Genomic DNA, 13,958 nt, shown 5'->3' on the forward strand with positions numbered 1-13,958 from the left:
TTTAATTGTTTTAGTTCCTTGGCATTACTTAGGTCTCTGGCTTTCAAACACTGAAAAAAATACATAACCTTAGGAATAAATCATTCTTCTTTGGTGTCCAAAAGTTCATGCATAAAAAATATTTGACTGCCATTTGTAACCTGTAGGAGTGGCCCCTGAACATGACTAGAAGCATGGATTAGGTCAGCCCACAAAGCTGGACCCCATAAGTGACACCATGGCACTAAGAGCCACTGAGTGAGCTCTTCTGTGTGCTGTGGATGTACCTCCAGGGGTGGAGCACTTACCCAGCATGCCCCGCATTCAATCTGTAGCACCACAAAAAACAACAACAAATAAATCATCTCTTTCCTGGACCCAATCACAAAGTAAAGAAATTCAAAACCAGATATTTTCTTCATTTAAAAAATAGGAATTAGGAAGGAATGCAGGCAGAAGTTCACTTAAAAAAACTTTGTCAGTTGCCAAAATTTTTTATCAAATGTCAAATCAGACATTTTATAATTTGCCAGCAGACATCAGAGACTTTTAGAATTTTCACAGTGCTGTAGCACAGTCACTGTAGGCCCATTTGCCATAGCATTTGTTTTCCCATTTGTTACAGGATTTGTGATTGTCTGTTGTTCCCTCAGACCATTTTAAACAACAGAGTGACAACAAAAAATCCACACACTTCCTAATGTGAATTTGTTTGCTTTTATGTTTAGATAAGTCACTTTATAGTGTTTGAATTCCATGTTCTATGTCGGGTCCAATACTGTAGCCAGAAGTTTAAATAATCAAAAAGCTTAAATAAACCCCATTGCCAGTAATTCCTAGAGGAGAAAGGTAGAGAAAAGCCATATGTCATTGACTTGGTAACATCCTGATATTTAATAGCAAGTACAAAAGCTTTACCTCCTTGCATCTATGAAGGCAAATTAATTTCTAATCTAATAGACTGTAAAATTTTATTGGTCTGGAGCTGGAGTGGAGTGAGGGGCAGCAAGGGTTGTGGTAAGGGAGGAGGAAATGAAGGTAAATGAGGCCAACGTGCAGCATGTTTTATTATTTTACAAAGACTCTCAAAATGAGAAAATACCAAAGCCCCTTAGTGTGGTAAACCTGACAAAGGAAACTAGTTGGGCAGAGGTGCCGGAGAGTACATGAGAAGCTTAGGGCAGTAGTGGCAAACCTGTGGCATGTATATTATTGTGTTTTTCTTTTACGATAAAATATATTAATGTATGGGTTGCTTGTTCTAAACCAAAACCTCACTATTTAGATTTAATTGCCGTGTTGGCACTTTGCAATAAATAAGTGAGTTTTGGGCTGCAGTTTGGACACTCAGTCCCTAAAAGGTTTGCCATCTCTGGGTTAGGGATGTGAAAACAAATGCAAGAGAAATGTCTTTCTCTTCATATGAGTTCATTTGGAGTGTAATTGTTTTAAGAAGCTTCCATCTCATTTTACTCCAAAATGTATCTAAAAGTGTCCCTTAACTGAGTACAATTGTCTTACATGTTTTACAAGTTCTTTGGCCTATTAGTCTGGTTTTTAATCTCTGTGTATGATAATTAACTTTATACAGTCTTACAAATAAATGAATCTCATGCTGGAAAAATAAAATGGGATAGAGGGAAGGGGAAAAAATATATGCCTATAAAAAGAAAAGAGTAAGGCCAGGGATTTAGTTGAGTGGCACCACACCTGCCTGGCAAGCACAGTCCTGAGTTCGATCCCAGGTACCGAGAAAAAAAAAAAGGAAGAAAGAAAAGAATAAAGGTCATTGCCATTAAGTTCCATAAATACAATTATGCCTGTGGAAATTTGTAGAGGCCATAAAGTGCTACAGGGCTTATGGTGAACCCAGGGTAAGGTAATCTCCTGACATGGAGATTATGCAAAGCTGATGATTACAGTTTTAGAGGTGTTTACCTTTGACAGAGTTGGTGGTAATTATTTTATGATATAAGTTTTGTAGGGACCCTTTTGTTTTGTTTTGTTTCTAAGGTCTAGAATTTTTACTCTCTGTTGTGAAATTCCTTAAGAACACAATCGAAGTCTGAGGGCCAGTGTTTTCCTTGAATTTCAGGAGCTGCAGAACACCGCAGCCTCTGAGGGCCAGGTTGTGGTCCTGGAGTGCCGGATCCGGGGGGCACCCCCACTGCACGTCCAGTGGTTCCGGCAAGGAATCGAAATCCAAGACTCTCCAGATTTCAGAATTCTACAGAAAAGTAAGGAGAGGTGCCCATTCTCTCAAATCTGACTGTTTTATTCGATCTGGTTTCAGGAAAGCCAAGAAGGACTGAGTCATTTAGATGAATTGATTTCTATTTTCAAAGAGGGTTAGGACTAGATAATTTACAATGTGTGAGGTACAGTCAATTAAAACTGTGGCCCCTTTTGAAACTGAAGCAAGTTCTATATTCTTTCTTTAGAGAAAAATGCACACATGCATTTCTACTCAAAGTTGGCAGATAATTTTAGTAAGTTCACAAATCCATAGCCTGTCTATGAACTACATTTATAAAAATTTTCCTACTGTAAAGTGTAAACTAGAATTCAAGCTTCTATATTTTCAGAAAAGTAAATTGACCTGCTACCACTTTGACTCTCACTTTTATATTATGGGAGTTGTCTGCAACATTTCTGCAGACATGTCTTAGACAAGGCAACAGAAGGGGAGAGATAGGTTTTTTCTTTATTAATGGAACCCTGTTCTAATACTCTGTTCTGATTATTTTTTTCTCGTGTGGCAAACAGAACCTAGATCTACGGCAGAACCTGGTAAGAATTTTATTTTTTGGAGGGGTGGGGAGTGTATCTTTGGGTTTCTATAGTTCTATGTTTCTGTTTTAAAGCCATAAGCAGAACAGTGTTTTTACAGTTCCCTTGAAGTGTAAAACCCCCTGAAAAACAAGATCTTCTTTATCATGGGGTCTACACTGCATTACATATCAACTTCTTTATTAGGAAAACATTAAGTGTCACTAAGACTAGAAGGTCAAGCTCAGTTATTTAAGGTTTTTTAAAATACATTTTTTTAATATTCCAAAAGCAAAATTCTAAGCTAATGATGAAAAAAACATTTTCCTAAGTTCCAGTAGAAAAGAGCAACGCTGCATACTTCTACTGACCCAAACTCACTAGCAACTAGATTCCTGGGCATAGAAATATGCCTTGCAGGAGAGCTACCCAAAGATGAGAGCAAAGTCGACCCCCAGGCATCTCTCATTTATGTGCCCTGATCCATAAACTTTTACTATTCTACAAGCATGGATAAAGTCATCATGCCCTCTGGTCTCTCCTAATAAACAGGTCATTTGACCTCCTCAGTGTGTCATGTGATCCAGAAGCCCTGTGGGCAGCTGTCCCCCTGCCTCCGACCTCTTATATATTTATGACTCCTCATAGATTAAAAAGATGCTTGTCTTCATTTGTATTTTCTCATCAGCAAAGCCACAGTTTCACTTTTGTCTTACCAAAGGGTAGAAAAACGAGTCATTTTCCTGTTTCTGCTGTTTGTGCTTCTGCTTCAGTGTCAAGCAGATCCTGCCAAATGTGTCTAGGGAACCATGACCTTACCCTGACCCTTCTTTGGGAACTTGAGGGTTCTCTGGGGCTTCTGTGGGTCAGATTACTACAGCCAGCCCCTGATCCTCTCATCTGAGTATCAGGTCTGTAAAAGCAGAGCATGATCCTGTTAGTAGCCAAAGTTTAAAGGATGCTAAGAAGCATCCTTAGCGAACAACTGGAATTGATCTTCTGCCTTCTGAGTTACAACTAGAGCATGTCACCCCACTCAATGTGTCAGTCACCGCATCAAATACTGCAGTCACTTTCCAGAATGTGGAAATATAACTTCATATTTTGTCTGCAATATGTCTTTGTATAAAATTGAATAATGCTGCTTCCCTGATGCATGGAACTTCTAAGACTAAATCTACTGCATGTGCTACTATCGAAATCCTGTAGAGAATTAGGGTACAGGTTTTGCATTTACTATTTTCAGAGTCATAGATAGACAATTGATGGATATGCAGACAGATATATAGAAAGGAAAGAGAAAGGAAGGAAGGGAAGGGAAGGGAAGGGAGACAAAGAAAGAAAGAAAGAAAGAAAGAAAGAAAGAAAGAAAGAAAGAAAGAAAGAAAGAAAGAAAGAAAGAAAGAAAGAGGGAGAGAGGGAGGGAAGGGAAGGAAGCAAGGAGGGAAGGAAAAGTTATGAACCAAATATCTTTTTTATCTACAAGGTATAAATTATTATGTGTAACATAGAAAACTTAAGATTTTTAATGCTTTATGTATAAATAAGACTAAAATCTTCAGCCAAAAATTCTAAAATATACTGCTACTGGAATGGAGTGAGGCTGCTTTTGTTGTTGTATTTTGTATTCTGAGCAAATTTATGGAACTCTTTCTTTTATCATGTTGTTACCCATTGTCATCATCTAGTAAGTGACAATGTTGTAGTAAATTTCTCTCATAATCTAGTTTAGAGAAATCACAAAGTAACCATTATCTGAAAATTGAAAGCATTGATTGGAAATCACAGTTTAGTTTTGGGAATGTGCATGTTTGCAATTCAAAAACACTTAGAATATACTGAGGAAGAATAAATGTGGATGAAGATGGAGAATAGAGACAACTCCTAACCCTGAACTCTCCCACCCCGACCCTCCTGCTATATACTTATTCTTTTGTTTCAGTTATGACGTGCTGTTTTGCTTCTAAATCAGAATTTTGATCATAAATTATTTAATAAAATCAGCCCTGAACAGTTCCTGGGATCACCTGATACCTAAAACTTACCTGAGTGCCTTTTGATTAAACATAGAAAAATCAAACAGAAAAACACAAATTATGGGAGAGCCTCCTCCTTTTAAACCCCATGCCCAAGAAATGTATAAAAATTTTTCCTTTACACATCTGCTAGGTTTTCTTATTTTTATTTTCCCTTTAGTTATGTTTAAACACATTTAAGAAAAGATGCCTCCATTTCCATTACAATAATAACATTGCTAAAAGCAAGTATTTTTATGCAGAAAAATATTTTAAACAAATCTTTCAATATCAGAAAAAAAATGCCATAATGAGTATATTCATTATATTGCAAACATGTACTAATAAAAAATTATAAAAAAACAATAAAACAAAAAGGCAAATATAGTCAGAAGTCATTACAAATGAAACACCATGAACTTTCCTTGACTTCTTGTAATTGTTTTGCAGTAATATTTACCACAACATGAGCAGAATTGCTCCTTTCTCTGTTACAGTGAAACTCTCAAATGCTCTCTGCTTTGGGAAATATGCAATTAGCATGTAGTGTTAAAATCCATGGCCATATTTTTAAACAAATTAAAATACATAAATGACTATTCAAGTGACTGCTTGTGTATTAATACAAATAAAACTTCAGAACAAGCAGATTTTAAAGCAGATTTGTATTTAAACAAGGTTTTAGCATGCTTAATGAAATGAGATATAATTCTTTTACTAACTGCCAGTGTTTTTCTTACATTGACCTTGAGGTTTCTGTATCAAGGGAAATATATACATTTATATCAGACTGTTTACTTTCTTTAAATGACCTGACTGATTACTACCTCTAAGGGACCACTGATGCATTCAACCAGATAGAATGAGTGTAGGAACTGGCTTCACTTGACAGCTGTTTTTTAGCCACTGTTAAGTGGAAAGGAGAAAAACAGATATGACTACAATACATCTGAAGCAAAAGATAAATTTTATAGGAGTGGGTTGGTGATGTTTTCCAAATGCTAAAACATAAATAGTCTTTGAAATTCAGGAAAACATTTAGCATTCAGATTTTATTACCCTCTCTTCCCTTCCTCTGACATGGCCACTGTTTCCTGTTTCTCTTTTTCTCTTCCCTCCACTCTCCTTCCTTATTCATGGGTAAGATGTTTCAAAGGTCTAAAAATAAAATACAAAGTCTCTACTACCTAGATATTGCCCCTTTAGGGATTAGATATATAGATAAAGAAGGAAATTGCAGTTTCCCTCCCCATGCATTTGTGCAACTGAAACAGGTTTTTCTTGTCACTGCTGTGTTGTATCTGTCTAATGTGTTTTACACTCCCCTCTCTGTCTAGACAAAGTCAGCTTGCATCACAAATCTTTTCAGACTGTTTTGTGAATTAATAGCTAGTCAACTTACTTAAGACCAACATCCGTTTGTCATAGAACCTGCTCCAGCCTTCTTCTTTGACATTCTAACTTTATACTGATTGACTCCTTCAAAGACTAGTCTGGGGTGGTGGGGACAGAGACTCTTTGACAGATGTTAATACTCAGGCTCTTACTCAGCTGTCTGGAAACAGCCACAAACTGTATTGAATTACTTCTATCGCATTGTCTAATGGCATGCAGAATTAAAACCACAAAACAGTGTCTTACTGGTTGAGGAACATGTATTTTTTTTCAGTGTGAATCTTTGCTAGCCAATGTGACCCATCCTATAACTTGTACAGTAGAGTTCATATTTGGTTTCGCGATTCAGAAGGTGAAGTAAATTATAGTTAGATGTGCTACAGTACACAGCTACAGGCAAACAGTAGTGAAGATGTTCAGTGAGATCTCAGTAGATTGTACACAGTCAAAAACTTAATGTAAGCCCTGAGTGAGGTTGATGGGTTGGACAAAAATATACAGAACAAAAGTAAGTTGCATAAAGCTGATGGCCCCCAACCTGTGTGACAAGCTACCTGGGGTGCCTCTCCACATGGTCAGGAAGGCCATCATAACTTAAAATGTTTTATATAAACACAGTGATACTGACATTTGACAGATACAACACAGTGACTAGTTTAAAATAGCTTAGAATTTCAGCACTGGGTCACTATACGTTCTTTTCTATGACATCGTATCTTTGTGAAATTGAGTTTTTGGTTGGTCTGTGATTAAAAGCGAGTAACATGAAAATCTGTGTGGACTATGAAATGAGGCTGGCTGTGTGCAATTAGACTCTAAGAGAGGGTTACCATGCCCAACAAATCCACACAGCCATCAGAAGGTAGCTGTAGTTATCTAAGAACAAAATAACAGTTTTTTCAATGCATGTGTATTTTTTTCAAACAGAACCTTACTTGTTCAGACATAAATACTTACTAATTTCTTTGGAAATGACTACCTGATAAGTGGAACTATTAGGTGTATTGGTTAGTTTAAAAGCACCATAAAAAAGTTACTGAAATACTTAGGACTTCATCTTCCAAGATATTTGATTAAGTCTCTGGGAGTAGGAAGAAAGAATCAAGGTACATCTGAGTGGGCATCCAGAAGAAAATTGAGTGGCTGAATTCTAGATGCCAAAGGTGTCTATTTCCAGAGTCCTTCCTGTACTCACCACCTAGAAGGCTGGCTTGTGAGTGTTTCCCTCCTTAGCAGAGACTGAAGGATGAGTCTCAGGAAAAGAACACCTCAGAAGAAAAAAACTGCATCAGTAAAGATTTGGGAGTTTCTCCTTCGAAGACACCACCTAGATTGTGCTACAGGGAGAGCCAAAGTTCACAAGTTTCTCTCTTGTACTCAGAGCTTCTAATCAACTTATGGCCATATCAGAAGCAGAAGTAAAAGACCTGAGGAAACCTCTAAGGTGGACAGCACAAGAGAAAACAAGAAACTCTCTGAAAGCAACTTGGAGAAAATAGACTGCAAAGAGAAAAAAATGGTAAAGAAAAAGAAGAAAAACTCCCCTCAGTCAAATAAGAAAATCAGTGATTCAAGAAGTAAACAAAAAAAGTTATCTTAAAAGTGGGGGGAGGACAGAAAATTAAGAATCCTTAGAATGAAAAAGTTGATAGCAGAAATGAAATTTGAAGAAATGCTCCACAAAGTAGAGCAAAACAACAAAGAGAAACCAGAGAGCCAGCCCGGGAGGAGAGAAGAAAGAAGAGAGAGAAGAGATCATCAGTGAAAAATTCCCCAAACTGAAATCTATCAGATTCCAGATTTTAAAAACCCCACCAAGTGGACCATATATGGAATAAACTCAGAGCCATTCACATCTTCGTGAAGTTTTGAGAATCCAGGACACAGAGATCATTGTAGGAGAATGGATCTTGAACACATACTCAAACTAACAAGATCAGAAAGACATGGACATGTTAGACACAAAGAAAGAATGAAGTAAGACCTTCAAGATCTAAAAATAAAATTACCTCAAACTTAGAATTCTACACACAGCCAAACCTTCAGTTCCATGCGAAAATTTAGGACAGATATTTTCAGATTTGCAAGGCCTCAAAAACGTTCTTTCACAATCCTTTGTGGAGGACATGCTCTACCACAACAAGAGAGCCCAGAAAAAGTGAGAGGTTGATGTGGAGAACAGAAAGCAGGAGATCAAAAGGAACTTCCAGGAGAGTAACAGCTGTGCATCAGGAATGAAGAGTGAGTCCACATTGGAGCAGTGTGACTCAAGAGACAAATACATTGAGGTTTTCATCACTATGTGGTTCACTTCATCCTTCACCCTGACAACAGTGGCTGGATGATAAACCAGGCCAAGTTGTCATCCCTACTTCGCTCTTGCTGTCTTCTCCATGCACTGCCACTGGACCAGCTGAGAGCACTCAAGTTACTCCCACAGTGTTCTGCTTTGACCTGGTACTGAGATCTGAGAGCTAGCCATTTTGAATTTAGAAACAGAAAATACAGTGTCTACTCCCTCCAGTTATTTCTGCTGCATCTCTACTTCCAGTCCACACTTAGCCCCACCAGACCTTTCCTCCCAGGTGAGCCACCTGTTCCTCAGGACTCACTCATGATCTTGCTTGCAAAATACTGTACCTTTGTGGGCCTTTGAAGCTTTCAAGGAAGCTGAAGCCCTGTTCACAGCCCAACATAGTGGCCGGGGGCTTTTTTCTAACAGTGACAAGTTTGCCTTTTCTTTATACAAGATATGTGCCTATTACTCGATTTTTAACACTTTTAAAGAACATATTTTTTAAGAATACATATACAAGGCTGGGGATTTAGTTCAGTGGCACCGTGCCTGCCTTTCAAGTGCAAGGTCCTGAGTTAGATCCCAGGTCTCAGAAAAAAAAAAAAGAATACATATACATGTGGTAAATATATTAAGAAAAAACGAATTCATATCTCAAAAGGAAAAGGAAATTTAAATTGGAGAGGGCATACAAAGTATTAGTGATATTTTATTTCTTAGATGCCATAGACATAAAGGAGTTAATTTCATTGTATTTTTAAACTGTACATTTTAAAATCGCTTTCTCTCCATATAAGGCAGTTCAGTTTTTAAAGATCCTTGTTAAATATTAATATAAATACTATGATCTTTACCCACATTGAATTTCCTCTTGTTGATTTTAGCCTAGAGTTCTTTATATATCAGTTGTGTTTGCCAAATCATGTGGTTTGAAAAGTAGAAGCTGGATTTCTTTTTAGGTCCTCTAAACCAAAAATAAATAAATAAAAATCTGTGAAGAAATATACATATGAAAATGTTCCCCTTAAAATCCAAGATTCCTCTAATTCTGTCTGTGCTGCCACATCTTTCTGTGAGTTTCTGCACACAAATTGGCTTTTGTTTGTATTTAACCAAGTGTTAAGTAAATCCAAGAATTTGAATGAAATTCAGGACTACATTCTGGAAGATACTGCTATAATTATGATTTAGGTAACTGTAAAAAACAGAATTTATTACCAGTAAAAATAGTTTCAGATTTAGTAATTTATTATATCCCCTCAAGTTGAAACCTCAGGAAATCAAACCTAGGAAAAGTGGATTAAAATGGATCATAATTAAATTTATTAATCACTTTAAATTTTTTCCATTTATTTCAAAGACAGTTTTTAGTACAGATCAGAAAGCATCCAACTCCCTTTATTTGACACAGTCATTTCCTGATTTCTACTCCTTACCAAAATTTATTTTACAGATGTCTTAAAGGTCTCTGTTCAAGTAAGATGCTACTAGATGAAAATTCAATGTTACAACCTGGCTCATTTCATTTCCTCATGGCTTTCTTCATTTTTATAATGTCAGAACCATACAAGCTACGATTCTCCTTTTGCTCAACAATGAGCCTGTTGTCACTGTTGGGTGACACTTTCCAAGAGAAGAACAAGCTAAATAATTTTTGCAGATTAAAATTTTAACTAGTAAAAAAGTTGCTGTCATATACTAATGTGTGAATCACTAAAATAATATCCCAATACTTATTTTTTTCTTTTTCTTTAAGTATATAATTTTCTAAATGCTTAGTCAGTCATCAACTACATGGAGACCTACACCTTATTTTATACATAGAAATATTCCTGAAGATTCAAAGAAAATGAATTCCATTCAATCAAATTGGAAACACACAAGAGAAGCCTGTACAAATATCAGTCTTATTGAGAGTTACTTTAGAAAAGTCATTTTATAATGCAAGTATTTATTTTTCTTTTAATCAAAATTGTATCCATGCATTTATTCAAAAATAATTATAAACAGCCTGCTGTGTACTAAATGCTGAGAATATGTGGCCACAAACAAAACAAATGGTTTCTGGTTTCAAAGATTATATTTTAGTGAAGAACAGAAACTACTAAACTAATTGCACAATAAGTTATTTAATTGTAGATGGATACATGTCTCCAAAGAAACTTTGCTATCCTAAAATCACAGGTAATTGGTAAATCTGACCAAACCTAATTAAAACATAAGTAGGGGACTCTGAGAAAATGGTGTTTATGGTAAAATATAAGTCAGAGTGGGGGAGTGCCAGTACTTTAAGACAGCAGCTTAGTGATATAAATGAATGTAGCTTTCCAAGGAGCTGCCTTAAAAGCTCAGAAGGCAAAGTAAGAAGCACAGAACCAGCCCAGACAGAAGCAGGGCTTCTGCACATTAAGAATTTCCAGTTTGTCCTCAAAGTAGGGAAGGATGAGAAAATGATAAAAATTGTATTCTTAAGAGTTCCCTGTGATTTAGAAGAGGTAACTAACCTATACAACTTCAAGTTTTCTTCAGATGATGTAACTGTAAGAACCACAAAAGTATAGGAAGCATCAGAAAGAATGTTTTAAAAGTTACCAATGTCATCAGTCCAAGATTGCTTTACAGAAACCTTACCAGATAAAATCTTATGCCGTAAATAAATGTAGGTTTTGAGGCCCTGACTTATGTCTGTATACAGTGGAGACACGCTCAGGTTTTGAACTGAGCGCCATTCTCTACGTGTCTCCAAAAACTTCAGCTTTCCCACTCCCGGCAGCACCTGCTAAGAGGGGACAGAAATGGCTCAGAGCTGCTGAAGCCCATGGCTCCAAGGGCAGGCTCTTCAGGAGGGCATTTCCCGAGACCCCAGGGGAGTGGGCTGCTTCTTTCTCTAACACCACTGTGTTCACATTAGGAAATGTTTTTGACTTCACTTGTATTTGATGTCATAGAGGACATGAAGCCCATCTCCTTGGAGATGAGTATCTAGTGAATTATTCACATAGTGAAGAGAATAATTAGAATGTTCAGCTTCAGGAAACTTGCAGTTTCCCATCTTACATCTTTCTTTACCTTGCTTTGTATCTGGTTCCTTCTGTCCAAGACTAAGAAAAAAATGCTGAACAACTAAAAGCGGCTTTGTGGTTTAGGAAAGAATAGCATACCTGGGGGAGGCAGGCAGCCTCTACTTTTAGCATTTGGGCTTTAACACTAATTAGCTCTGACCTGGAAAGAATCACTTTGGACCAAACCTGAAGAAATGAGAAATTTGGGCCACTGGGCCTAAAATCCTTAGAGCACTGATACCCTGTTAGTTACCCTTCTCCATTTGAGTCCATGTTTAACTGACTCTGTAATCATGTATGTTCAATTTTAAAATTCCCAGTCCCCATAACTTTCCAGTTACAGCTCACTTCCCAAATGAGTAATCTGCTGTGAAGCTCCAACTTGAATTATTTCCATACTTTTTATCTTTCTCTGCAATTGGAAAGCCAAGATCTATGTGCACTAATTGTCAAAAGACACAGGGTTACCTCATGTTTTCTCTGTTGTTCTGTTGTTTTCCTTCTACTCAGTAAATGTTTTATCAAATAATAACTATGTCCCTTCAATGGATCAGTACCTCTCAAACCTGTATCTGGAAACCCTTTTCTAACTATGTCAAGTGCTCAGTAACAATGGACATTTATTGAACCAGCAACTGCTGTTATGACAATATTTTTAACTGCTGATCAGGATCTGATCATTAATGTAGATGGTAACTACCATTTTTAAATAAATTTTTAAAAGAATCCCTAAATTTAGTGTTTCATGAAACTGTTCATTGCCACTCTATAAGTACGTACCCATGCACACATGTTGTAACTATACATTTGAAATCTACTCTTCAAGGCAAAGTCTTCTATATTTTCAGAAGATAAAAAGCACCCAGGACACATATTTTTTAAAAATATCCTTGGCTCCAACCCATATCTATTGAATCAAAATATTCAGGGGAGAGGATTAGGAAATCAGCATATTTAACAAACGCTCCAGGTAATTCTTATCCATCAGACATGTCTGGGGAGCGCCATCATACAAGAGTCAAGATTCTAAAAGTTAATGATAATCTACCTATGATCTGATAAATAGTCCCTCTCAAAAAATTACCCAAGTGAGGACCTAAGGCACCTCAACCTTAAATGTATACTCATTTAAATAAACTATAGCTAGATCCTGCATTTACATTGAGGCCCAAATGTAAGACAGAAAGAAAAGCAGAGCTATGCATTGTCCACCTATACTATAGTTGTCAGTTAATTTTTCTACCCTTTTTTCTTGAAAGTCACTGATTTTAAAATATGAAAATAGCTTAAATGTAAATTGTTCTTCATAGTTTTCCACTTTGCATTTGGGTCCTTTTCCTAGTCCCCACAATGCCTCACAAGATAGGGGGCCTTCCGCCCTGATGAAGAGGCCAAGGGGAGGGAAAGCCCAGGTTTACATCTTCCTGCCCATTACATGACATCAGCCGGTGTGTGTGATGCAGTGGTAATTTGAGCATTGCTCTACAACACAAGTGTGTAACCAAAGTTCAAAGTTTGAATAAATGAAATTTTCCTTCTACTATTATCAGTAATGTAGCAACTGGAAATAAACATGCTAATATTTTAATTAAATTTTATTTTTATTGGTATAATGATGACATTCTTCTGGGGAGTCGGCCCCTCCATCTATTGGTCTCCTTCCCTGTTTCCTATTATCTATCTTTTAGTTTGCTCTTTATTTATAGTTTGGGTTTCTCATATAAGAAAAACCAAGCAGGGCAGGGAATTTAGCTCAGTGGTTCTGCCGCCTGCCTTGCAAGTGGAAGGTCCCGAGTTTGAGCTCCGGTACCAAAAAAAAAAAAAAAAGAAAGAAAAACCAGGCAACAGAGTGTGGTGGTGCGTACCTATAATCCCAGAGCTTAGGAGGCTCAGGCAGAAAGATTACTACAGGTTGGAGGCCAGCCTGGGCTATATGTGAGTTCAAGGCCAGTCTGAACTATATAGTGAGACCCTGACTCCATAAGAAATGGAGAAACCATGGGAAATTTAAGCTTACATGTCTGATTTATTTCACTTAACATGGTCTCAAAGTGCATCCTTTTACTACAAATGACTCAGGTTTATCATTCTTTATGGCAGAGCAGTACTCCATTATGTAAGTACCACATTTTCTTTATCCATTCATTTGTTGATGAACATATAGGCCACTTCAAATACTTAACTCTTATGATTTCTGCTGCAATGAACATAGGTTTGCATGTATCAGTGTAATATTATGTCCAACTCTGTCAGGAAGATACCTAAAAGAGGGATAGCTCAGTAAAATGGAATTTCTATTTTTAGTTTTTTGAGGAATCTCCATACTAATTTCCATAGTGACTGTACTATTTTACATTCCCACCAACAATGTAGAAGTGTTCCTTTTTCCCTGCAGCCTCGCCAGCATTTGTTATTGTTTGATTTTTTTGATGATAGTTATTC

The 13,958-nt window shown here is 36.9% G+C and overlaps 1 protein-coding gene across 9 annotated transcripts in view; it reads left to right on the forward strand.

Annotated features, from left to right (window-relative positions):
• Positions 1-13,958, forward strand: part of Palld (palladin, cytoskeletal associated protein) — a 403,828-nt gene that overhangs the window by 195,374 nt on the left and 194,496 nt on the right. For all 9 annotated transcript variants that reach the window (XM_087216935.1, XM_004852917.4, XM_021264916.2 and 6 more), the window contains 2 exons: positions 2,075-2,216; positions 2,746-2,769. In XM_087216935.1, coding sequence (XP_087073061.1) covers positions 2,075-2,216; positions 2,746-2,769 — 166 coding nt within the window. The remainder of the gene's footprint in view (positions 1-2,074; positions 2,217-2,745; positions 2,770-13,958) is intronic.

Source organism: Heterocephalus glaber, unplaced genomic scaffold (genome assembly GCF_053883595.1).
Source record: "Heterocephalus glaber isolate CG9 unplaced genomic scaffold, H.glaber_assembly_v1.0 deba00001461, whole genome shotgun sequence".
NCBI lineage: Eukaryota > Metazoa > Chordata > Mammalia > Rodentia > Bathyergidae > Heterocephalus > Heterocephalus glaber.